The sequence below is a fragment of the Heterodontus francisci genome, chromosome 6 (genome assembly GCF_036365525.1).
Source record: "Heterodontus francisci isolate sHetFra1 chromosome 6, sHetFra1.hap1, whole genome shotgun sequence".
Lineage (NCBI taxonomy): Eukaryota > Metazoa > Chordata > Chondrichthyes > Heterodontiformes > Heterodontidae > Heterodontus > Heterodontus francisci.
This window is the reverse complement of record NC_090376.1, coordinates 12045690-12070018: the sequence shown is the minus strand read 5'-3', so window position 1 is coordinate 12070018 and position 24329 is coordinate 12045690. Positions and strand designations below refer to the sequence as shown.

General features: G+C 43.3%; 1 protein-coding gene across 2 annotated transcripts in view; it reads left to right on the top strand.

The window, feature by feature from the left end:
* Nucleotides 1–6348: 6348 nt before the first annotated feature.
* LOC137371137 (cytotoxic T-lymphocyte protein 4-like) overlaps nucleotides 6349–24329 on the top strand; it is a 39624-nt gene continuing 21643 nt past the window's right edge. Inside the window, exon 1 of one of the 2 annotated variants that reach the window (XM_068033134.1) lies at nucleotides 6349–6563. In XM_068033134.1, coding sequence (XP_067889235.1) covers nucleotides 6500–6563 — 64 coding nt within the window. In that variant the 5' untranslated portion in view covers nucleotides 6349–6499. Of the gene's footprint in view, nucleotides 6564–19594; nucleotides 19761–24329 lie in introns of those variants that run through there. The other variant, XM_068033135.1, reaches the window with a different exon arrangement.

The window sequence follows — 24329 nt, the reverse complement described above, 5'->3', positions numbered from 1 at the left end:
ACTTATCTCCACAGAGTCCTAGCTTCTGGGCTGCTAGCCCACTAACATTACCACTATGCTACCGTTCCCATTAACGGCCCTGTGAAATGGCCCAGTTGGATAAAGCTGTTCAGTGGTTTGAGAAGGTCCATCACCGCATTGTCGGGGCAACTAGGAATTGAGCAATAAGTGTCCGCTCTGTCAGCAACACCTGCATTCCAAGAATAAATAAAAAAAATAGGGTGCCCATCCAGACCACATTTTTCAGCAGTATTGCCCTCTCCCCGCTCTATTCCTCATCTTTGGGGTTCACTTCCTTCTCTCCCACCCTCCTTCATTCACCACCATAAAAGTCATTCATTTCCCAATGAGAAAGGTGAGCAGTTGGCATGTTCCTCCCCCCCTTTTAAACTGGTTGATTTGAGATGGGTGAGAGAGGTAGCTCACAGCCTGAATTTACTTTGATCTCTGTGAATATTTTGTCCTCATGACATGGCTGAAAATGAACACATTTTACAGGTCAGGGGTTAAAGGGCAAATCTTTGCTAAAATGTCTTGGATACATCCACTTTAGTTTGGGGGGAGAGAAGAGTTGCGTTCTCACTTTAGATGCAACAGCCTAACTTAACCAAACAGTTATAAACCAACCGGACTTTGGGCAATGCATAAACTGCAGACGCCATAATGTCCTGACCCCAGATGAATTTCTGGCATCAGCCTAATCATAATATCACAGGCAAGCTCCAGATAATTTGTAGCAAATGGTTGTTTGTCAGACTGGAGGATGGTAGGCAGTGGTGATTGCCAAGCGTCAGTGCCAGGACCACTTCTTCTCTTGATATTTATATATATAAATGACTTGGATACACAGAAAGGCAGAGCATTTCTTAAATGGTGAGAGGCTGGGAAGTGTTGATGTCCAAAGGGACCTGGGTTTCCTTGTTCATGAGTCACTAAAAGCTAGCATGCAGGTGCAGCAAGCAATTAGGAAGGCAAATGGTATGTTGGTCTTTGTCACAAGGGGTTTTGACTACAGGAGTAAAGATGTCGTTGCAATTGTATAGAGCCTTGATGAGACCGCACATGGAGTATTGTGTGCAGTTTTGGCCTCCTCATCTAAGGAAGGATATACTCGCCATAGAGGGAGTGCAATGGAGGTTCACCAGATTAATACCTGGAATGGTGTGTTGTCTTACGAGGAGAGATTGAGGAAACTGGGCCTTGTATTCTTGAGAGTTTTGAAGAATGAGAAGTGATCTCACTGAAACTTTAAAAATTCTTACAGGCCGTTGCAGGGTGAATGTAGATAGGATGATTCTCCCGGCAGATTATTCCAGAACCAGGGGACATAGTCTCAGAATAAGGGGTAGACTATTTAAGACTGAGATGAGGAGGAATTTCCTCATTCAGAGGATGGTGACTCTTTGGAATTCTCTACGCCAGAGGGCTGTGCAAACTCAATCATTGAGCATGTTCAAGACAGAAATCGATAGATATCTGAATACTAATAACATCGAGGGATATGGGGCTGATGTGGGAAAGTGGCATTGAGGTAGATGATTAGGCTTGATCTAATTGAAATGCAGAGCAGGCTCGACAGCTGAATGGCCTACCCCTGCTCCTATATTCTTATATTCCTATATTGGAATACAGAGTACAATTTCAAAATTTGCTCATGATACCAAACTTGGAGTTCTGGCAGACAGTGAGAATGATACAAATCGACTGCCACAGGACATAAATAGGCTAGCAGAATGAGCAGACAAGTGGCAGATGGAATTTAAAACAGACAGGTGTAAGGTGACACATTTTGACAGACGGGATAGGGAGAGGCAATATAGACTAAATGACACAGTTCTAAAGAGTGTACAGGGACAGAGGGACCTGGGGGTACATGTGCATCGATCTTTGAAGGTGGCAGGACATATTGAGAGAGTGGTTAGCAAAGCATACGGGATCTTTGGTTTCATAAATAGAGGCATAGAGTACAAAAGCAGGGGAGTTATGCTGCATTTTTATAAAGCTCTGGCACCACTAGAGAATTGCGTCCAGTTCTGGTCATCGCACTTTAGGAAGGATGTGAGGGTGCTTGAGAGGGTGCAGAGGAGATTTACCAGAATGGTTGCACAGATGAAGGATTTTAGCTATAAGGTTAGGTTGGAGAAGCTAGGTTGTTCTCCTTGGAGCAAAGGAGATTGAGGGGAGATTTGCTAGAGGTGTACAAGATTATGACAGGTTTAGATAATGTAGACAAAGAAAAGTTGTTCCCATTAGCTGATAGTACAAGGATGAGGGAACACAGATTGAAGGTTTTGGGCAAGAGATGCAGGAGGAATGTGAAGAAGAACTTTTTTTTATGTAGTGAGTGGTAATGACCTGGAAATCGCTGCCCACGAGGGTGGTGAAAGCAGAGACGATCAATGATTTCAAAAGGGAATTGGATGAGAACTTGAGGAAATTAAACTTGCAGGGCTACGGGGATAGAGCAGGGCAATGGGACTACCTGGATTGCTCTACTGAAAGCCAACATGGACTCGATGGGATGAGTGGCCTCTTTCTGTGCCGTAATGACTCTGTGACATGAAGAACACCTCTCAAATAGAATTACAAAAAAATTGCAACATGGAAGCAGGTCGTTCATCCCAACCATCTTCGTGTTGGTGTTTACATTGGCCTAATCCCATGTACCCGTCTTGTTTCTATATCCCTGATCCAACTTTCCTTCAACCACCCACCTACTCTATTCTCAAATGTTGACACGGACCAGGAATTTTCTTGGAGCTCCCAGCATAACTCCACCAACAGTGCACATAAATAGTTTTTCTGCCACAATTCCAATGAAGTTGACAAATCTAATGGAATTTTTTGAGGATGTAACTAGTAGAATAGATAAGGAAGAACCAGTGGATGTGGTGTATTTGGACTTTCAGAAGACCTTCGATAAGGTCCCACATGGTTGGCAGACAGGAAACAAAGAATAGGAATAAATGGGTCTTTTTCCGAGTGGCAGGCAGTGACTAGTGGGGAACCGCAGGGATCAGTGCTAGGACCCCAGCTATTCACAATATATATTAATGATATGGATGAGGGAATTAAATGTAATATATCCAAGTTTGCAGATGACACAAAGCTGGGTGGGAGTGGGAGCTGTGAGGAGGATGCAGAGAAGCTCCAGTGTGATTTGGACAGGTTGAGTGAGTGGGCAAATACATGGCAGATGCAGTATAATGTGGATAAATGTGAGGTTATCCACTTTGGTGGCAAAAACAGAAAGGCAGATTATTATCTGAATGGCGATAGATTGGGAAAAGGGGAGGTGCAGCGAGACCTGGGTGTCCTTGTGCACCAGTCGCAGAAAGTAAGCATGCAGCTGCAGCGGGCAGTTAAGAAGGCAAATGGTATGTTGGCCTTCATAGTGAGAGGATTCGAGTACAGGAGCAAGGATGTCATGCTGTAATTATACAAAGCATTGGTGAGACCACATCTGGAGTATTGTGTGCAGTTTTGGTCTCCTTATCTGAGGAAGGATGTTCTTGCTATGGAGGGAGTGCAGCGAAGGTTCACCAGGCTGATTCCTGGGATGGCAGGACGGACATATGAAGAGAGATTGAGTCGATTAGGCTTGTATTCACTAGCGTTTAGAAGAATGAGAGGGGATCTCATAGAAACCTACAAAATTCTAACAGGACTGGACAGACTAGATGCAGGATGGATGTTCCCGATGGTGGGGGAATTCAGGACCAGGGCTCACAGCCTAAGGATAAGGGGTAAGCCATTTAGGACTGAGATAAGGAGGGATTTCTTCACCCAGAGAGTGGTGAACCTGTGGAATTCTCTACCACGGAAAGCAGTTGAGGCCAATTCATTAAATATATTCAAGAAAGAGTTAGATATAGTTCTTAGGGCTAAAGGGATCAAGGGATACAGGGAGAAAGCGGGAACAGGTTACTGAGTTTGGATGATCAGCCATGATCGTATTGAATGGCGGAGCAGGCTCAAAGAGCCAAATGGCCTACTCCTGCTCCTATTTGTGTTTCTATGTTTCTAAGTTACAGTCAGTGGAGGGGGATCAGCTCTGAGTAATTTCCAAGCCATTGTCTCTTATTGTGTCTGGTTCAATCAGTTAGCTCTGTTAGTGTATTCTACAGCTTCTCTGACAGTACCTTCCAAATTAGAGACCTCCACCACCTGGAAGAGCAAGGGCAGTAGGTGCATGGGACCAGAACTACCCTCCAAGTTCCCCTCCTGACTTGGACATATACCACTGCTCCTCCATCATCATTGGGTCAAAATCCTTGGCCTCCCTAGCAAACAGCACTGTGGGAGTATCTTCACCTCAAGGACTGCAGCTGTTCAAGAAGGAGGCCCACCACCACCTTCTCAAGGACAACTAGCCTTGCACAATAAATGTCAACCCTGCCAGCGACATCCCCATCCCGAAGAATGAATTTTAAAAAGGCAAAGTGATGCAAAATTGGCTCAGTGGCAGGAAACAAAGGGTAATTGTCGATGGGTGTTTTTGCGACTGGAGGACTGTTTTCAGCGGCGTTCCGCTGGGCTCAGTACTTGGTCTCCTGCTTTTTGTGGTCTATATTAACAATTTGGATGTAAATGTAGGGGGCATGATCAAGACGTTTGCAGACTGCACAAAGATTGTCCGTGTGGTAGATAGCGAGGAGGATAGCTGTAGTCTGCAGGAAGATATTGATGGTCTGGTCAGATGGGCAGAAAAGTGGCAAATGGAATACAACCTGGAGAAGTGTGAGGTGATGCATTTGGGGAGGTCAAACAAGGCAAAGGAATACATGATTAATAAGAAAATACTGAGAAGTGTAGAGGAAGTGAGGGAACTTGGAGTGAATGTCCACAGATCCCTGAAGGTAGCAGGACAGGTGGTTAAGAAGGCATATGGAATCCTTTCCTTTATTAGCTGAGGTATATAATATAAGAACAGGGAGGTTATGCTGGAACTGTATAACTCATTGGTTGGGCCACAACCTGAGTACTGTGTGCAGTTCTGGTCAGCTCATTACAGAAAGGATGTAATTGTACTAGAGAGGGTACAGAGGAGATTTACATGGATGTTGCTGGGACTGGAAAAATGCAGCTATGAGGAAAGATTGGATAGGCTGGGGTTGTTCTCCTTGGAACAGAAAAGGTTGAGGGGAGATCTGATTGAAATGTACAAAATTGTGAGGGGCCTGGATAGAGTGGAGGTGAAGGGTCTATTCACCTTCGCAGAAAGGGCAGTGACTAGGAGGTTTGGACTTAAAGTGATTGGTAGAAAGATTAGAGGGGAGATGAGAAAAACCTTTTTCACCCAGAGGGTGGTGGGGGCCTGTAACTCACTGCCTGAAAGGGTAGTAGAAGCAAAAACCCTCAGATTATTTAAAAGGTGTCTGGATATGCACCTCAAGTGCCAGAACCTGCAGGCCTATGAAGGTAGGATTAGGCTGGGTGGCTCGTTTTTCGGCTGGCACAGACACAATGGGCCAAGTGGCCTCTTTCTGTGCCTTAAACCTTCTATGATCTTATGATTCTAATGCAGCCATTTAAATAGAGATGGGAGCTTCTTTTGTTATTGTGACCTGTGAACCTGGTATGACCATAGAGTCATAGAATTATACAGCACAGAAAGAGGCCTTTCCACCCATCGTGTCAGTGCCGGCCATCAGGCACCTAACTATTCCAACATATTATCCTTCCTGACAGCTGTAATAGTTTCTTTGACCAAAATTGCCACTCCCCCTCCTTTCTTATCCCCCAGCAGGGTTGTGGATGAGCTCAGGTTTAGGCACGTGAAAAAGAAAAATGTTACAGGGCTGTGGGGAAGGAGCAGAGGAGAGGGACTAATTGGATAGCTCTATTCAAAGAGCCAGCACAGGCACAAAGGGCTGAATGGCCTCCTTCTGTGCTGTAAGAATCTGTGCAACCCAGGAAGTTAACAAATGCTGACACTGGGTGGGTGGAAGAGGTGAATGTTCCACCTCCTGGTATTAACATTCCTCACTATGATGAAGACATTAATGCATGCAGCCAACCAGCAACCCCCCTAAAAAAAACAACTAACTCATCACAATATGGAACTTACTTCCATATTTTCTTCCCTCCCCTTCCCCCCATCCACTACAATGCATCTCGTTAACTAGCCTCCTGAACATTACATTACACCAAAGCTTAACCAGTTGAGTTTCATCATACCCCACCAAGGGTCAAAAGGGGAACAAGCCTGATGAAATCAGTTTCAGATCTCAGCAAATACCATCATGTCACAATGAATAACCTTATCAGATTTTTCCTATCACACCAGTCATCTAGAGATTGCTTCTATAACTACACTTAAAAGCTGAGTAACAACGAAAACAGACAGTGACTATCGGTGGCCCGGGAGTGATTATCTCTTAAAAATTGTTTTTTGAGATTTGGGTGACAATGGCAAGGCCGCATTGATCAATCATCCCGAGTTGCCCCTGAGAAGGTTGGGATGGTGGCGTTCTTTCCATGAAGCACTGCAGTCCTGATGGTGATGGTCGCCCCAGGGTGGTGGGGGTTTATGTGGGCAGTGCGCTTTAGGATAATCCAAGGTAGGTTATTTTTCTTTTACAACTAAAATACAGAAGATGGTGGAAATACACCATCAGCATTTCGGCATTTGTAAAGAGACAGAAGGTGGGTTAGTATTTAGAGTGGGTTCGTGTTTAGGGTGGGTTAGTATTTAGGGTGGGTTAGTGTTTAGGGTGGGTTAGTATTTAGGGTGGGTTAGTATTTAGGGTGAGTTAGTGTTTAGGGTGGGTTAGTATTTAGGGTGGATTAGTGTTTAGGGTGGGTTAGTATTTAGGGTGGGTTAGTGTTTAGGGTGGGTTAGTGTTTAGGGTGGGTTAGTATTTAGGGTGGGTTAGTGTTTAGGGTGGGTTCGTGTTTAGGGTGGGTTAGTGTTTAGGGTGGATTAGTATTTAGGGTGGGTTAGTGTTTAGGGTGGGTTAGTGTTTAGGGTGGATTAGCGTTTAGGGTGGGTTAGTGTTTAGGGTGGATTAGTGTTTAGGGTGGGTTAGTGTTTACGGTGGGTTCGTGTTTAGGGTGGGTTAGTGTTTAGGGTGGATTAGTGTTTAGGGTGGGTTAGTGTTTAGGGTGGGTTCGTGTTTAGGGTGGGTTAGTGTTTAGGGTGGGTTAGTGTTTAGGGTGCGTGTGTGAGGGGGTCACTAGGGCTTTCAGCAGAACTGGAAACTGGGAGAGGATTGAAGGACAGGTCAACAGTTGGGTGTATACAGTGGTGAAAATTTGGGATTTGCTATCATGTGGAGTGGTTGAGGTAGAGTTGCCAAAACTCCATGATTGCTGTGGAGGCTCCAGGAATCGAAGATTATTCTCTGTGAAACTGAATGAAAAACTGTACTTTTTTCCCTTTTTTTTGAACACTTTTGCTTACTAGTTATTAAAATATTGGAGATGGGGTGGGAGGATGGTGGGGGGAGCTGTGGTGGGGGAAGGCTCTTTGGCTGAGGGTCAAAGAATTGTGTAATGATGAGCAGAATTTTGCTGACCTCCAAGTGACGGGCTGGGAGTCAGGGGTAGGGGTGGATGTGGGGTGCTGATAAAAGCCTGCAAGGCATATCGGCTGACCACTCCAAGGGAGCCGATTTGCATAATTAAAGGCCCTAACGGCCATTTTATGGGGCTGCCGGCATTTTGCCATCGGCACAGCAGCTCCCTGCTGCATGGGGAGGCCACCAGCGTAATGGAGGCTGTAGGCTCCTTGGTCAAAAGAGGGATCCGTGGGCAGGGAAGGCAGTCCCGCGATCCCCAACAATTCTCCCAGAGGACTTTCCTGCCAACTCTCAGCCCCTGAATTTTTTATGTCTAATTTATTTACCTGGAGGCACCCTGAGCCTCAGCAGGGCCTGCCTCTCCCGGTGGTGCCACTGAGATTTCAGAGCTGTTGGCCCTCTTGATTGGGCCGGCAGCATCAGTGCCCCACCCGCCATCTTTAATTCAACAACGGCCGCACAGGCGGCCAATTAGGAGACAGCTTGTGGTAAAATCGTCAAGCCAGTCCCACTGCTGGCAAGTGCAGGCTTAGGACCCGCTCTTCGCCCTGACGTCAGGGTCCTGAAACCCGCGGTAAAATTCAGCCCAAGGAGTTTGTGTATTTCCCAATTGTGGGGAGGCAGAGTGCCATGAGGATTAGCTGGACAATGGCAGGAGTGTGGAAAGCGGAGCAGTGAGAGGCAGGAAGTCATGTTAATGAGACCTCCAGAAATACATCCAACCAGAGTTGGCAACCCTAGGTTGAAGCAATTAGCATAGACTTAAGGGGAAGCGAGATAAACACATGAAGGAGAGAGAAACAGAAAGATATCTTAATGGGGAAGGAAAGGTGGGAGGAAGCTCATGGAGAACATAAATAACAGCATAGATGTAGTGGGCCGAATAGACTGTTACTGTGCTGTTACAATTCAACATTAAAAAAAGGATAAAATGCTTTTTGTTCAGACTGCGCTTTTCTAAAAAGCTGGAAAATGGTGAAAAGCACAGAATTATCAATAACGAGATCATTTCAGTCAGTCAGTACATGAAAACAGGCCAGTTAAGCTATGGCAAAAGGGGGGTGCGGGGGTGTAAAACAGCTTCAAATGGAGTACCCATTATTTTACAATATTGGAGAGTGGGAGTGGGTGATTTTGCACCAAGTTTCTCCTGATTGTCTGCCATAACTTTGGTGGAAGTACTGTGGAAATCCTTATATAATGATGGAATCCTGGGCCTAAATTTGTTCCCAGCCTGATGACCAAGCGCCTGAACAGAAAGGGTTGAGCTCCATCCTAAAGTAATCCTCGGCTTCATTTTCATAATTCAGGCAGGCTGCGGCCAACAATCGGATCGGGATTAGAGAGGCTCGGTGAAGGCAACAGGGCATCCATGACCTCAGTGAACAATGGGATCAATTTTCTACCTCCTTAATGAGCTTGAGAAAGTAAGAAACAGAGGAATGGCAGAGAAGGAGGGTGAATTAGACTCAAATCAGGTTAAGAGAAATATAGTGAGGGAAAGAAAGATTGGATCATAGAGTGAGGGAAAAGAAACAGAAAGGAAAAGCAAGAAAAAAAATTTATATTTTTTAAATCTCAGACAACAATTTACTACTTGCAGGAATGAATTGAAGTTTAAATTGTTCCCTTTCTGGGCCGGAGAGGTTGATTTGCATTGCAATAACAATTATCACATTGCTAAGAGGGAACTTATGCTATTAATCACCAGTCCTAACTTCCTGAAGTTTAATGGGCAATTTCAGAGCAATTTCAGTAAATTCTTAAAAATAACAGTGAAGCTAAGAGCGAGATGTAATTTGTACAAGGCAAATGGTGGAGTGGTGTAAATTGACCAGCAGGTTCCTGAAATTGGCACCTCGCACCATATCTCTTAATTACCTAAACCTGCTAGCGGAAGAGAGCATTGATAACAGCATACAGCGGTAACACCCATTATTGTTCCAGTAAGAGTTGGCCTAACGTAATTCTTTGGAGGGAAGTGCAGCACAAACAGCAAGGAAATAAATGACGACATAATCGCTTGCAGGACATCAGGCCATTCCATGGGATCCTTTATGCCCTCCCAGTAAGGTAGACGGTTTACCATCCCATCTGAAAGATGACACCTCCTATACTGCCTCAGTACTGAAGTGTCAGCCTAAATTATGTGCTGAAGTCTCTGGAGTCAGCCATGATCTTCTGGCTTTGCAGCATGAAGAAAGAGAAAGCTGGCATAATTACCACGATCTCAGAACTGTGGCACTCCTCACTACCCTCTGTTTTTTAAATAAAGCTATAATGACCTCACTCAAGCAAGAAAACACTTGGACAAAGACGGTCTGCAGATGCCCTTCCAACCTGCAACCAAGATAAAAGAGGTTGGAACTATCATGATGCAGCCAGTGGGCATGATCGCAATGGATGTGGCTAGAAAATGGTATTAGAGTTTCTTAATCAGAAACATTTACGTGTGTCATTGGAAGAAGTTTGCCTCATGATTATTTCATCCATGACACATTAATATAATGGGAATGCTACTGTAGCTGATTAGCTTGCTGGTATAGGGAATGGGAAACTGTGCCATTAGTCAGTACTGATATCCCTCAACTCCCCCAATAACAAGATGGAAGTCATGAGTTGAAGGTAGTTTTACGTGGTCTATTTGGAACTTATTCACATTTCACTTTTCTCCTTGAGAATATTTTATGAATTTATTGTCATATATCTGTGGTGTAATTTGGCTTGAGCAGCAGTTTAGTTCAATGACAGTACTTATTGCCTCTGAGCCAGGAGATTGTGAGTTCAAGCCCAACTTGAACAAAAGAAGGGCTTGAATTTATAGAATGCCTTCCATAATTTCAGAATGCCCCAAAACATATAATAAACGTTGGCGAGGACACTGGAGAGAATCCCCGTGCTCTCTTTTTTAATGCCACTCAAGGGCCCACTCCATGGATATTTTCACCCGTGGCAAGCGGGCATGCTGGGGAGGTGAAAGGCCGCTCAGCGAAAGCTGCCGGCCTTTCCACGCACCAGGGGGTTGCCATGGCAGTCGGGCACAGGGTGCCCGATTGAGGGCCGCCCCACCTCCCAACTCACCCCCAGGACCCAAGATGTCACCCACCCCACCCCCCTCCCCAAACGACTACCCTTGCCCTGCCGCCAGGACCAATCACCGCCACCCACCCCCCCAAACCTGGTGGGGCAAGCCCAACTTACCTGAAGTCGGCTGGACTGCAATCCCAGCAGTGACCACCGCTGAGACTAAGAGCTGCCAGCCCGCTGATTGGCTGGCAACTCACTAAGGCGGGACGACCTTCCTCAAGCGAGTGGAAGTCCCGCCTCAGGACAATTAAAGCCCGGGGACCCGTAAAATATGGGCTGGATCCCCGGGCTAGGCAGAAGAGGGTTCGTCACCGATTTTTGTGTCAGTGGCGAAGTCCCTTCTGCCTACAGTAAAATCCAGCCCAATGGACCAAATAGCTTCCTCCTGTGATGTAAATTTCTATGATTCTAAAATTTCAATGATTCTACAATCTCCCTGTGGAACCTAGTTGAGTTCTGTGAAGCTTGGGTGGCAACTGCAGAATCCTAAATCCTCGCCGTACCCTTATCAGTCATACCTGCGGCTCAGTGAGTGACTGAAACCTGCGCACAAGATCCTGCCTGAGACTACAGTGCAGTACTGAGGAAGTGCTGCACTGTCAGAGGTGCCATGTTTTGGATGAGATGTTAAACCAAATCTATCCTCTCGGGTAAAAGATCCCATGGCACTGTTTTGAAGAAGAGCAGGGGAGTTCTCCCCGGTGGCCTGGTCAATATTTATCCCTAAACCAGAATTACTAAAACTGTTCTTTGTGAGACCTTACTGTGCAAATTTGGTTGCCACATTTCAAAAACAACTTGCATTTATTTAGCACCTTTAACATAGCAAAGCATCCAAAGGTGCTTTACACCCAATGAAGTACTTCTGATGTGTAGTCACTAATGTAATGTAGGAAACTCGGCAGCTGTTTTTCTTCAAAATCGTGTCATGAGATCTTTTACTTCCACCTGTGAGGGCAGATGGGGCATCAGATGGCATCTCCAACAGTGCAGCACTCCCTCAGTACTGCCCTGGAGTATCAGCCTTGATTTTTGTGCTCAAGTCCTGGAGTGGGACTTGAACCCAGAACCTTTTGAGAGCAGCTATCTCAAAGAGAGCACTCGAGAACAGCGCAGAAGGTCTGAGAGCACAGCAGGGATAAAGCAGCGGCACAGAGAGAGAGAGAGAGAAAGCAACGTGAGAGGAAACCAAGAAAAAAAAAATCAAGGAGTGACGTCACAGGAAAGCACGTGAGTGATTGGTTGGTGAGTGTTTCTCATTTTCTTTCTCTAAACCAGGGCAGTTTTTCAAATTAGGAGCTGGGAAATTAATATCCTCAATCTGGGTAAGTATAAGTGAGTGAATTAGTAAGAGTAGCAGCACAGAGCAGGTCTAGAGGCATTAACTAAGCTTTACTAGTTTAAACAAGGTACCAAATAGATTGTAAAAGGGGGAATAGAGATTTTTTTAGATCATAGATGGGCAGCTGTGACCTGTTGTTTGCAATTCCTGCACCATGTGGGAACTCCAGGATGCTTCACATGTCTTGGGTGACCACATGTGTAGGCAATATCTCCAGCTGCTTCATCTTGAGCTCAGGATTTCCAAGCTTGAGGTGCAGCTGGAGTTACTGCGGAGCATCAGGGAGGAGAGTTTCCTGGATCGCACTTTCCAGGAGGTGGTCACCCACAGTCAGTAAGAGTTCAGGATACTAGGTGGGTGGCCATCCGGAAGAGTAGGAAGAGGCAGGAAATACAGGAGTTTTCAAAATGTGTGCCATTCTCAAACCAGTACTCAGCTTTGGAGATTGCTGGAAGTGATGATACCCTGAAAGAATGCAGTCTAGACAATGGTACCAATGGGCAAAGGACTGTACAAAAGGGAGCAGCAGAGGGTAGAAGTGCAGTTGTTATAGGAGATTCCAAAGTCAGGGGGACAAACGGGCATTTCTGTAACCGTCATCGTGAGTCCCGCATGGTGTGTTGCCTCTCTGGTAAAGGACATCATAGAAAGGGTGTGGGATATTCTGCAGGGAGAAGGGAGTGAGCCAGAAATTGTCGTACACGTTGGTACCAACAACATAGCAAGGGCAGGTATTGAGATTGTATAGTCAGATTTTCAGGAGCTAGAGAGGAAGTTAAAGAGTAGAATTTAGAAAGTAGTATTCTCTGGATTACTCCCAGTCCCACACACTAGCAAAAGTAGAAATAGGAAGATAGGGAGGATCAATGCCTGGCTTGAAGCATGGTGCAGGAGGAAGGGCTTTAGATTCTTGAGGTATTGGGACCAGTTCTGGGGCAGAAGGCACCTATTCAAAAGGGACTAGTTATACCCCAACACGACTGGGATCAATGTCCTTGCGGATAGATTCACTAGTGTGGTTGGGGAAGGTTTAAACTAAATTGGCAGGGGGATGGGCACCAGCATATAGAAGTAGAAAAGACGAATAAGGTACATAATGTGAGAGCGTTGCACAGTACAAGAGAAGGGAGTAGTTCCGTATTAGATGAGAGTGGACTGAGAAGGGCTATGAGGAATGCAAAGACAGGATTACAATGCATGTATGTAAGCGCACAAAGTGTGGTGAATAAGGTTGGTGAATTACAAACACAAATAGCAGTATGGGAATATGATGTAGTGACAATAACAGAAACGTGCTTAAAAATGGTGAGGACTGGGTGCTTAATTTGCAAGGTTATAAAGTGTTCATAAATTATAGAGAAGGAAAAAAGGGGGGTGGGCTGGCAGTACTGATTAGGGAAGACATTGTAGAGGATGTCCTTGAAGGGGCAAGGACAGAATCCATTTGGTTAGAGGTGAGAAGCAAAAAGGGTATGATCACTCTATTGGGTATTTTATAGGCCTCCAAATAGTGAGAGAGAGAGATAGTGGAACAAATCTGCAGGGAAATCACAGAGATGTTCGAGAACTATAGAGTGGTGATATTGGGGTACTTTACTTGTCCAAATATCGATTGGGATAATTTTAGAGTAAAGGGAAAGGAATCATCGAATGGTTACAGCACAGAAGGAGGCCATTCAGTCCATCATGTCCATGCCAGCTCTCAAGAGCAACTCAGCCAGTCCCATTTGCCCGCCCTTTCCCTGGAGTGCTGGAAATTTTTTCTCTTCAGATAATTATCCAATTTCCTTTTGAAAGCCAGGATTGACTCTGCCTCCACCACGCTTTCAGGCAGTGCATTCCAGATCCTAGCCACTCGCTGGATGTAATAGTTTTTCCTCATGTCACCTTTGGTTCTTTTGCTAATCACTTAAATCGGTGTCTTCCAGTTCCCTTCTGCCAATGGGAACAGTTTCTCCCTATCTACTCTGTCCAGGCCCCCCATGATTTTGAATCTCCTCTCAACCTTCTCTTCTGAAGAGAACAAACCCAGCTTCTCCAATCTATCCATGTAACTGAAGTGAGAGAGGAATTTCTGGATTTTGTTCAGGAGAACTTCCTTGATCAGTATGTTTTTGGCCAAACTAGAAAGGAGGGTATTGCTGGAGCTGGTGCTGTGAAATGAGGTGGACCAAGCAGACCAAGTGTCTGTCGGGGAGCACTTGGGTAAGAGTGATCATTGTATCATAAGGTTTAGATTCGTAATGCAGAAAAGTAAAGGAATGATAGAAGGTAGAACGGCTACATTAGAAGAGGGCGAATTTCAGTGTGATGAGAAGGGATCAAGACAGGATAAAATAAAACCAAAGACGGACAGGGAAAAACTGTAAGAGAGCAATGGGTTATCTTTAAGGAAGAGGTGCCTCAGGTACAGGCTAGGTACATTCCAACAAGAATGGAAGGTAGGGGAACCAAAAAACAGAGCTCCTTGGATGACGAGGGAGATAGCAATTAGGATAAAACAAAAAACGAGGGTGTATGATGCATGGCAGGTGAATTCTTCAAATGAGAACCAGGTCAACTACAATAAGTTGAGAGGGGAGGTGAAGAGGAAAATAAGACTGGCAATGAGAGAATATGAGACTAGAATGGCAGTCAACATAAAAGGAAATCCAAATATCCTCTACCGGTATGCATGTGGTAAGAGGGTAGTGTTATGACCTGCTGAGAAAAGGGTCTAGGGGTTCCCTCTCAGCCTTTGCCTGGTTTAACTGTAACAGGATTTAATTTTTAAAAACATTGTGTTTTAGCTCCCCCTCAGTGAATCCTTGTTCACCTCTTTCCAATTGTAAGGCAAAGAAATCAATTAGACAGGTTTTCTTAGATTTAAACAAGAAAGGTGGAAGTTTATTAATCTTAAACTCTAATTCAGGTATCGGCTACGAATACACGATGCAACCACACTAGCATGCATAGGCAATAAACACACATGCAGATGGAGACAGAAAAAGTAGAAAAGAATAAAGGGGAAAAGGCTGAGGCAATAAATGGATTGTAGTTACAGTCCTTCGAGTTTGATGTTGAGTCTTTGGTTGCCGGTAAGTCTTGCTGTTCATTGGGGCCCAGTGCAAGCTTTAACTTGTTTCGATGTAGGAATCTTTTCTCTCTTGGGGTTTACGTGTCTTCAGTGGGTCCGGAGGCTTGTGAGAAAGCAAGAGAAAGCCAGCCGTGAGAGAGGCTGTCTTGTTCCAGGTACAGTTACAAACTGCAGTCTGACTAAAACAGTCCTGTGAGCACAATTCGGACCTCCAAGTTGGCCAGCCGGTTAGTCATGTGACTAACTGTTTAGACAAACTTCTGCGTTTGTGGATTTCAAACCTCTCAGTTTTGGGGTGGGGGGGGGGGGATGTGTGGTGTAGTGCTGTCTCCCACACCGACCAGATGTGAATCACCATTGCCCAGACCAATCTCTGTTAATTGAATCAGGGAGCAATTCATTTGTCTCTCCTAGCACTGTCTCTTAGTATGCAAATGTTCTTCCAGCCAAGTGTCTGGTGATCTCTTGTAAAACAAGTCTTTTCTTCACTCCAGCAACAGTTTAAAATTAAGGTTCATGACGAAATTAATATGCCTCAATCTTGGCAGATGGGTGTCTTTATGACAGTAGTAAAATGTGGAGTATGGCCTATTAGGGGCAAAGAGGGTGATATATGTTTCGAGGCACAGAGCAAGGCTAGAAAACTTAATGAGTACTTTGTATTGGTGTTTACTAAGGAAGAGGAATCTGACAAAAGCAGAGAGTAGAAGCAATGAATAGGGTAAAAATTGAGAGTGAGGATGTACTGGAAAGCCAGAACAGCAACATCTAAACCTATAGGGTTCCAAGAGCACTTTCAAGGCAACTTTTACAGATACACTTAATCATCTTGGTATAAGTTAGGCACTTTTTAAATGTATTTGTTACATTGTAAGTTTAATTTTTAGTTGTATATACTGGACTAAAACCAAGGTGAATGCACTTTAAGGAAAATTTTAAAGCGATTTTATTGGTTAATTATCTGCTGATTGGTGCCGTTTTTAAAGACATGACCACCTGTTTTTTTGAATGAAGTAATTTATTGCTGGTTGAAGATTCTTAGCCTTTGCTTATTTAGTTATTGAATCAACTCGTATTAAAGTCAGTTAGCATGACTTATTTAATTAATAGTACTTTCTGAAAGTTGAAACAATCACCAATTTCTGCCCTAGGGAACATTTGAGGTGTGATTGAGATGTGTTAGACTTTGACTTATGATAGAGATTGGGATGTGATTACCTACGGATGTGTCTCAAACTGTAAACTTGTAATTATTTAGATATATTTGTGTATCTGTACAATGTGCATTTACACTTACATCATATACACATGCACATATGTGTACATTCTAGACATTATATGTGTTAATGTCTATGACATATATGACACATAAGCCCAAATTTGGGTGGGTGGATTAAGAGCTATGAGGCCAGGGACATTTTAAAATGTGACTAATTCTGGACCCTACAGTTTAGGAAGGATGTCAAGGCAGAGGGTGCAAGGGAGATTTACCAGAATGGGACCGAGGATGAGGGACTTTAGATATGTGGAGAGACTAAGGAAGCTGAGATTATTCTCCTTAGAACAGAGAAGGTTAAGAGAGGATTTAACAGAAATGTTCAAATTTATGAAGTAGTCTGATAAAGTAAATAAAGAGAAACCATTTCCACTGGCAAGTAACCAGAGGACACAGATTTAAGGCAAATTGGCAAAAGGGCCGGGGGCGGGGTGCGGGGCGGGGAAAGATGAGGAGAATTTATTTGCGTGGAAAATTGTTGTGATCGGGAATGCTCTGAAAGGGAAGCAGATTCAAGAATGACTTTCAAAGGGGGATTGGATAAATACTTGAAAAGGAAAATTTGGCAGGGCTATGAGGAAAGAACAGGGTGAAGTGATGAATTGGATAGCTCTACAGAAGAGCTGGCACAGGCATGAAAGGAAGAATAGCCTCTTACTCTACTATAAAATTCTATGATACATTTGCATTTCTCTGAACTGCCTCCTGCTCAAAACCTTGAATAACAGTGGGAGGGTGGGAGTGAGAAATTGGCAGGGGTTGGGGAAGCTGGGGGAGTGGAAATGGTTCCCAGCAAGTTAAATGTGGGCTGTGAGGGTGGGGTGGTCCAGGTGACTGCAGGAGGGGAAGGCAGGATACGTCCAGAGGCGGCCCCAAGATTTCCACTCCTGCTCTTCCCGGGGCCACAGTGAACCTTACAAAAATGTAAAACGTTAAAAAAAAACCTTACCTAGCCCAATGCTTATAACTACAAAGCATAATTATTTCAATAACGAGTGTTGTGTTTGCTGGAGGGTGTATAGAAATAGTCCAACAAAATATAAAAAGATCACGAAGCTTATCCTAATTCCTTGTAATGTACACAAGTATGTTGTATAATGCTCAGTAAATGTGAGTCAAATGTGTGTAAAATATTCATGCCAGTCATTTCATTTCTAAGCAGGTAGACAGATAATCCTTTAATGATTACACAATTTTTTTTTACATTCTCCATTTCATGCTCTTTATTACAACATTTGATGTGACATTGATTGCACAAGAGATAAGAGCGGCTGGGGCAAGTATGTAGGTTAATGTCTTTCAGAGTACACACACTCTGAAATCTTCAAAGGAATGAGTAGGAAAAACAGCAGAATGTCGTCATTCTGATTTGGTTTCAATATAAAATCAAATCTCTCTTCAGTTTCCAGAAGCAATCGCACATTCTGTGCTAAAGCAACCATTTTGTGTGTCATTGGCCTATTGCATGGAATTTACAACACAGAAACAGGCCATTCAGCCCAACAGGTCCATACCAGTGTTTATGCTCCACATGAACCTAGTCCCAACCTACTAAACTAGGCCTATATTCCCTAGGTTTAGAAGAATGAGAGGTGATCTCATTGAAACATATAATATTGACAGCAACATTCCCTCTAATTTGTTTTCAAGTGTGAAGTGATTTATTTAAGTGTACAGCCCCTTTAAATTTTTTTGAGTGAACTTGCACGTGGAGTAACTTAAAGGGGCCAACTTGTGCACGGCTTGCGCGCGGACTCTCAGGTTGCTGCATGGCCGTGCGGCTTGTAGGGAACATTGCTTGACAGGGTAGATGCTGAGAGGCTGAGGAATCTAGACCACGATCACGGACTCAGAATGAGGGGGTCGGCTATTGAGGACTGGGATGAGGAGAAATTTCTTCACTCAAAGGGTTCTGAACCTTTGGAATTCTCTGAAAGCTGTGGATGCCCAGTTGTTGAGTGTATTCAAGTCAGAAATTTTTGGATAATATGGGAATCAAGGGATATGGGGATAGGGCGAGAAGGTGGAGATGAGGTAGAAGATCAGCCATGATTTTATTGAATGGCAGAGCAGGCTCGAAGGGCCAAATGGCCAACTCCAGCTCTTAATTATGTCCTTATATTCCTATGCACTTCATATAACCCAAACAGCAGATCGAAATTTCATCCTCTGACCAGAAATGTTATCCCTTGCGCAAAAGTTTTCTCAGAGTCCAGATATCACTGCCTGTAAAACTCCAAATTATCAACTGAATTGTGTGGCTGTAAATGTTATATGATACATAATCTATAAATATGATAAATGCCAATGCATAATAAAAGCAAAATACTGCAGATGCTGGAAATCTGAAATAAAAACAAGAAATGCTGGAAATACTCGACGGGTCCGGCAACATCTGTGGAGAGAGATGCTGAGTTAATGTGTCAGTGACCCTTCATCAGAACCTGACCCGATGACAGGGTCCCGATCCCAAAATAAACATCCAGCCCAGGTCTCAATTTCTTAAAGTCGAGCCAGTATCTAACTGCTTTGTTTGGGAGAGAGTTCCAGACTTTGTGTGAAGAGGTGTTTGCTAACTTTTCTCATGAAAGGCCTGGCTCTGATTTTAAGGTTATGTCCCCTTGACTAAGACTCCCTCTGAGCAAAAGGTTTCTCTCTATCTACCCCATCAATTTCTTTCAAAATCCTAACGGAACCTCAGTCAAATCATCCCTTAACCTATATTCTAAGGAATATAGGGTGTGGTAGGGGAGTGATCTCACTGGATTTGTGGTATGCCGATCTTGCCCAGCCTGGTACAGTTGCTGCCATTAAGATCAGTGCCTTGTACCTATCTGCCATTCAATCGACCATTCGGTTGTGGCCAACTATCTTCTCTTGTTTAGCAAGCGTTTGTGGGGAAAAGGTGATAAACTTTGTTTATCAGTGGGTGACAGTTTTACAAAAACTTCATACTAACCCACTGCAAGACTAGAAATGCAGAAACAAATATTTATTATATAAATCATCTCGGAATGTGATGATGAAATACAACGAATACTGATCTGAAATAAAAGAGCAACTTTCTGCAGTTATAGGAGGTAGAAATCACCCATGTAATAGAGAAGAATCACTATGTAGATCGATAATTAAATGTATATGTGCACATATAATGCATATTTTTCTTACTTCCCTATTCAAAATAATTCAGATAATTCTTCTCAATAGATTTTAATCTAAAGCAGTTTAGTTTTGCTATCATCGCTTTTTTATAGATATTTTTCATTGAAAGGAAATGACTGACCACAAAAGCAACTTTCATGAGCACCCTAACTGATCACTCTCCGTGTCTCCGTGTCTGAAGGCGAGCATCTTAAACCTTGATAAGTTGCTCTGGAGGAAAAGGATATCTTCTTTCGACAATGTTTCCTTTAACATGGTTGCTCCCCCTGATGTCTGCAATTATGTGCTTGGCAGGTAAAAGGAATTCCCACTTTCTCACAGTCTTGGTCTCCTGTAACAGACCTATTCAGTTTACTAGTTACATTAAGAGAGGGAAGTACAACCAGCAGCGAGCGGCAGAACTGCAGCCTGCCATGTCCTGGGATGTTGGCACTCAGATTGGCACCTCGCTCCAATCGCCAGCAAGTTCCTGATCTTGGTTGTGCTGTCGGGTGCGGAGCTGAGAACAGGAGCTTTCAAACAGTGAGGGGGGGGGGGACATATTGGAATGTCAGTCAAGGTCTAATTGATGGCAGAACAAGTGTGAGGGGCTGAATGGCCTACTCCTGCTCCTATGTCACAGAGCAAACCTGATGAATTCAAGATTAGAAAGATAGACTTGCCTTTATTAAATATTTCTTACACGCCTCTCTATAATATCTTTGCATATAATGAATGAGCCTGCGGTTTAAATGACTCCTTTCCATGTGTATTGGCTTGCATTATAATGTATAGTTTCTCATTATCCTATTTGTTGTACTGTTTGGTACTTTAATTTTGACTGTAAAAATAACTCTATTTGTTTGCCCATGCAATAAGTCAGCAAACTCCAAGAGTAACTCATTGAATTGATTCAATAGAATAAGCAACAGAATAAATGGGAGTTTTATTAAATCAAGCATTTCAAAATTGGAAAGGTTTTTTTCAATTAAAGCGATCCAAATGGGAATAATTTTAGATTGAAATAAAATAGTTTTAATAATATAAGTACAGCACTGTATTTTATGTTACTTTGTTAATATTTTATTTAATTAAGTTAATCCACTTTAAAATGATATAATTTCCCCAAATCTCTCGGTATAAATACACTTATCATTATTCCCCTTCTAAAATTATTTAAACAGCTGCTATCAGAATCAGCTCTTCAGATCAAAACGTGATCGCTAATGTTTATATTTCTTGTTATTTTCTTGGGCTGCCTTTGGTTTGTAGTTATTTCATGTAGAAAAGCATCTCAAGACATTTTACAGAGATGTGAGAAGAATGGATGGTGAGTCATAGAAGGATAGATGAGGAAGGGTGATCAAAAGCTTGGTCAAGGAGCTGGGTTTTAAGGAGGGCTTTAAAGTGGGGAGGGAGCTGGAGAGGCAGATGAGCTTAGAAAAGGAATTCCAGAAAGAGGGACCTTGCTGGCTGAAGTTACAGCCACCAATGGTGGTGTAAAAAGAGAGAGGGGATGCACGGAGGCTGGAGTTGGAGCAAAGACGTGTTTTGCGGGAGAGAGTTGTAGGCGTGGAGGAGGTTTCAAAAATAAGTAGGGTGTGGCATTTTAAAGATAAACATGATAAAAAAAAATGTTGGAAGATTGGAAGACTAGGAGTTAACGTAGTTCAACAAGTCAGGGTGATGGAGTTAAAACAGGACCATTAAGAGTTAACCCAAACAGTACATAGTAGAATGAGACCCAGTGACTGGGTACAAGTTCTCCGAGTGGTTTAAGAGGAGTTTTAAAATATTCAGAGTGGGGAAGATGTGAATGTCTGGACAATATACTGTAAACCCAAAAATATAAGTACAAGGAATGCTTTATGTCAGCACTTTACAAAATTAATTTTGCTGAAATAAATTTGTAATTAATATGGTAAAAACAGTAAATATATATTTATAACAATTTGAAATTCACAGAAAATTGAAATGCAAGTCAATTTAAATTCTCATTAAATTCACAATAAATTTAAATCCACAGTAAATTTCAAATCATGCTAAATTGAAATTCACAGTGAATTTACAATTGTGTTACATTTAAACTAAGTGAATTTAAACTCATGTTATATTAAATTCATAATTTAAATGTGCAAGTATGGCAAAATGTATTTGACAGAAGCAATTTCTGGATTTGAACTATTAAGATCTAGACGTCCTAATAGCTTACATTTGAGAAAAAAAAACTTGGCCATCTAAACATGACAGACTTTCTTCCAAAAGTAAAGAAATGGTTTTACTTCAGAATATCTGTGTCACAATAAGACTGTAGCTCATAAAGCATTGGGGTAGATTATCTCTCTCTGCAATTGTGTAAATTGGATGATAGCAAATCTCTAGCCCTATTTTACATCTCCCCTCATGTTTACCTCTATTAAACTCAATAAAAATCAAATTGGCACTAAGTGTAAAATAGGATGCCGATTCGCCATTGCGCAAAGTCAAAATCTATCCAATGTCTTTTATTTTCTATGGCTGGATAATATAAAATAAATTTAAAATACACTGTGATTTCAGTATTTCAGAGGGCAGCATTTTAACAGAGTTGATTTGCTTACAATATGACAAATATCTGAAAGATATTGTTAGATTTTGTCCTTTCAGAGTTGAGTAATTTCTAAAATGTTCGGGTAGAGAGAAAACATGAGTGTCTGGAGAGAAAGCGAGAAGGTTGGACAATGCTAGGATGAAACATTGGCAGTTGCAGGTGCCAGTCATGGGTAGTATTGCAAGATGATGTATCAGGATTGTCTGGAAACGTGTTAGAGAAAAGTGATTTGATACGTAATCACTATTTTCACTCTGTAAATATTGGCAGCTATTCACTTAATAATCCTAATTTTTTTATTTGTTTTATGAGATGGCAAGGCCAGCATTTGTTGCCCATCCCTAATCTCAAGGGCAATTAGGGATGGGCAATAAATCCTTGCCTAGACAGCGATGCCCACATCCCATGAACAAAAAAAAAAAATGCCTTTGAGAAGGTGGTGGTGAGATGCCTTCCTGAACCACTGCAGTCCATCTGATGTGGGTAGACCCTCAGTGCTGTTAGGAAGGGAGTTCCAGGATTTTGATCCAGCAACTGTGAAGGAACTGTGATATATTTCCAAGTCAGGATGGTGTGTGGCTTGGAGGGGAACTTACAGATGGTGGTGTCCTCACTTGTCTGCTGTCCTTGTCCTTCCAGGTGGAAGGGATCACGGGTTTGGAAGGTGCTGTCGAAGGAGCCTTAGTGATTTGCTGCAGTGCATCTTGTAGATGGTACACACTGTTGCCACTGTGTGTCAGTGGTGGAGGGAGTGAATGTTTAAGATGGTGGATGACATATTGATCAAGCAGGCTGCTTTATCTTGAATGGTGTTGAGCTGCCTGAGTGCTGTTAGAGCTGCACACATCCAGGCGAGTGAAGAGTATTCCATCACACTCCTGACTTGTGCCTTGTAGATGGTGGACAAGCTTTAGGGAGACAGGAGGTGGGTTACTCACTTGATTGGCACCCCATCCATAAACATTCACTCCCTCCACCACTGACACACAGTGTCAACCATATACAAGATGCACTGCAGCAACGCACCAAGGCTCCTTAGACAGCACCTTCCATACCCGCGACCTCTACCAGCTGGTAGGACAAGAGCAGCAAATGCATGGGAACACCACCACCTGCAAGTTCCCCTCCAAGCCACACACCATCCTGACTTGGAACTATATCGTCGTTCCTTCACTGTCACTGGGTCAAAATCATGGAACTCCCTTCCTAACAGCACTGTGGATTCACTACCCCACATGGACTGCAGCGGTTCAAGAAGGCAGCTCACCACCACCTTCTCAAGGGCAATTAGGGATGGGCAATAAATGCTGGCCTAGCCAGCGACGCCCACATCTCATGAATGAATTTTTAAAAATTTTAAACTGTCATATAATTAATTGGCATATTTTGTGGAAGATTGCAGCAAAAATTCCCAGCCTCTGTCCTGCTCTTGCAGCCACAGTATTTATATGGCTACTCCAGTTCAGTTTCTGGTCAATGGTAATCCCCAGAACGTTGATAGTGGGGGATTCAGCAATGGTAACGTTGTTAAATTTCAAGAGGAGATGGTAGATTCTCTCTTGTTGGAGATGGTCATTGCCTGGCACTTGTGTGGCGTGAATGCTACTTGCCACTTATCAGCCCAAGCCTGAATGTTGTCCAGTTCTTGCTGCTTAAAGACATGGACTGCTTCTATATCTGGGCAGTTGTGAATGGTACTAAACATTGCACAATCATCAGCGAACATCCTCACTTCTGACCTTATGATGGAGGAAAGGTCAAAGATGAAGCAGCTGCAGATGGTTGGGCCTAGGACACTACCCTGAGGAACTCCTGCAGCAATGTCCTGGGAATGAGATGATTGGCCTCCGATTACCAGAACCATCTTCCTTTGTGCTAGGTATGAATCCAACCAGTGGAGAGTTTTCCCCCTGATTCCCATTGGCTTCAATTTGGCTAGGGCTCCTTGATGCCACACATGGTCCTAATGATATGAACTTTGCAGCTAATGTACAGCATTTTCATTATTTTATAAATAACATTTGGCATGCTCCCAACACACTGTCAAACATTACGAGCTACCCCATCGGTTGTTTTCCCTCTGTACCTTTTCAGCCGGTTCCTTCAAAGAACAAAGAACAAAGAACAGTACAGCACAGGAACAGGCCATTCGGCCCTCCAAGCCTGCGCCGATCTTGATGCCTGCCTAAACTAACACCTTCTGCACTTCCGGGGCCCATATCCCTCTATTCCCTTCCTATTCATGTATTTGTCAAGATGTCTCTTAAACAACCTCTTACCCACCCCCCCTACCC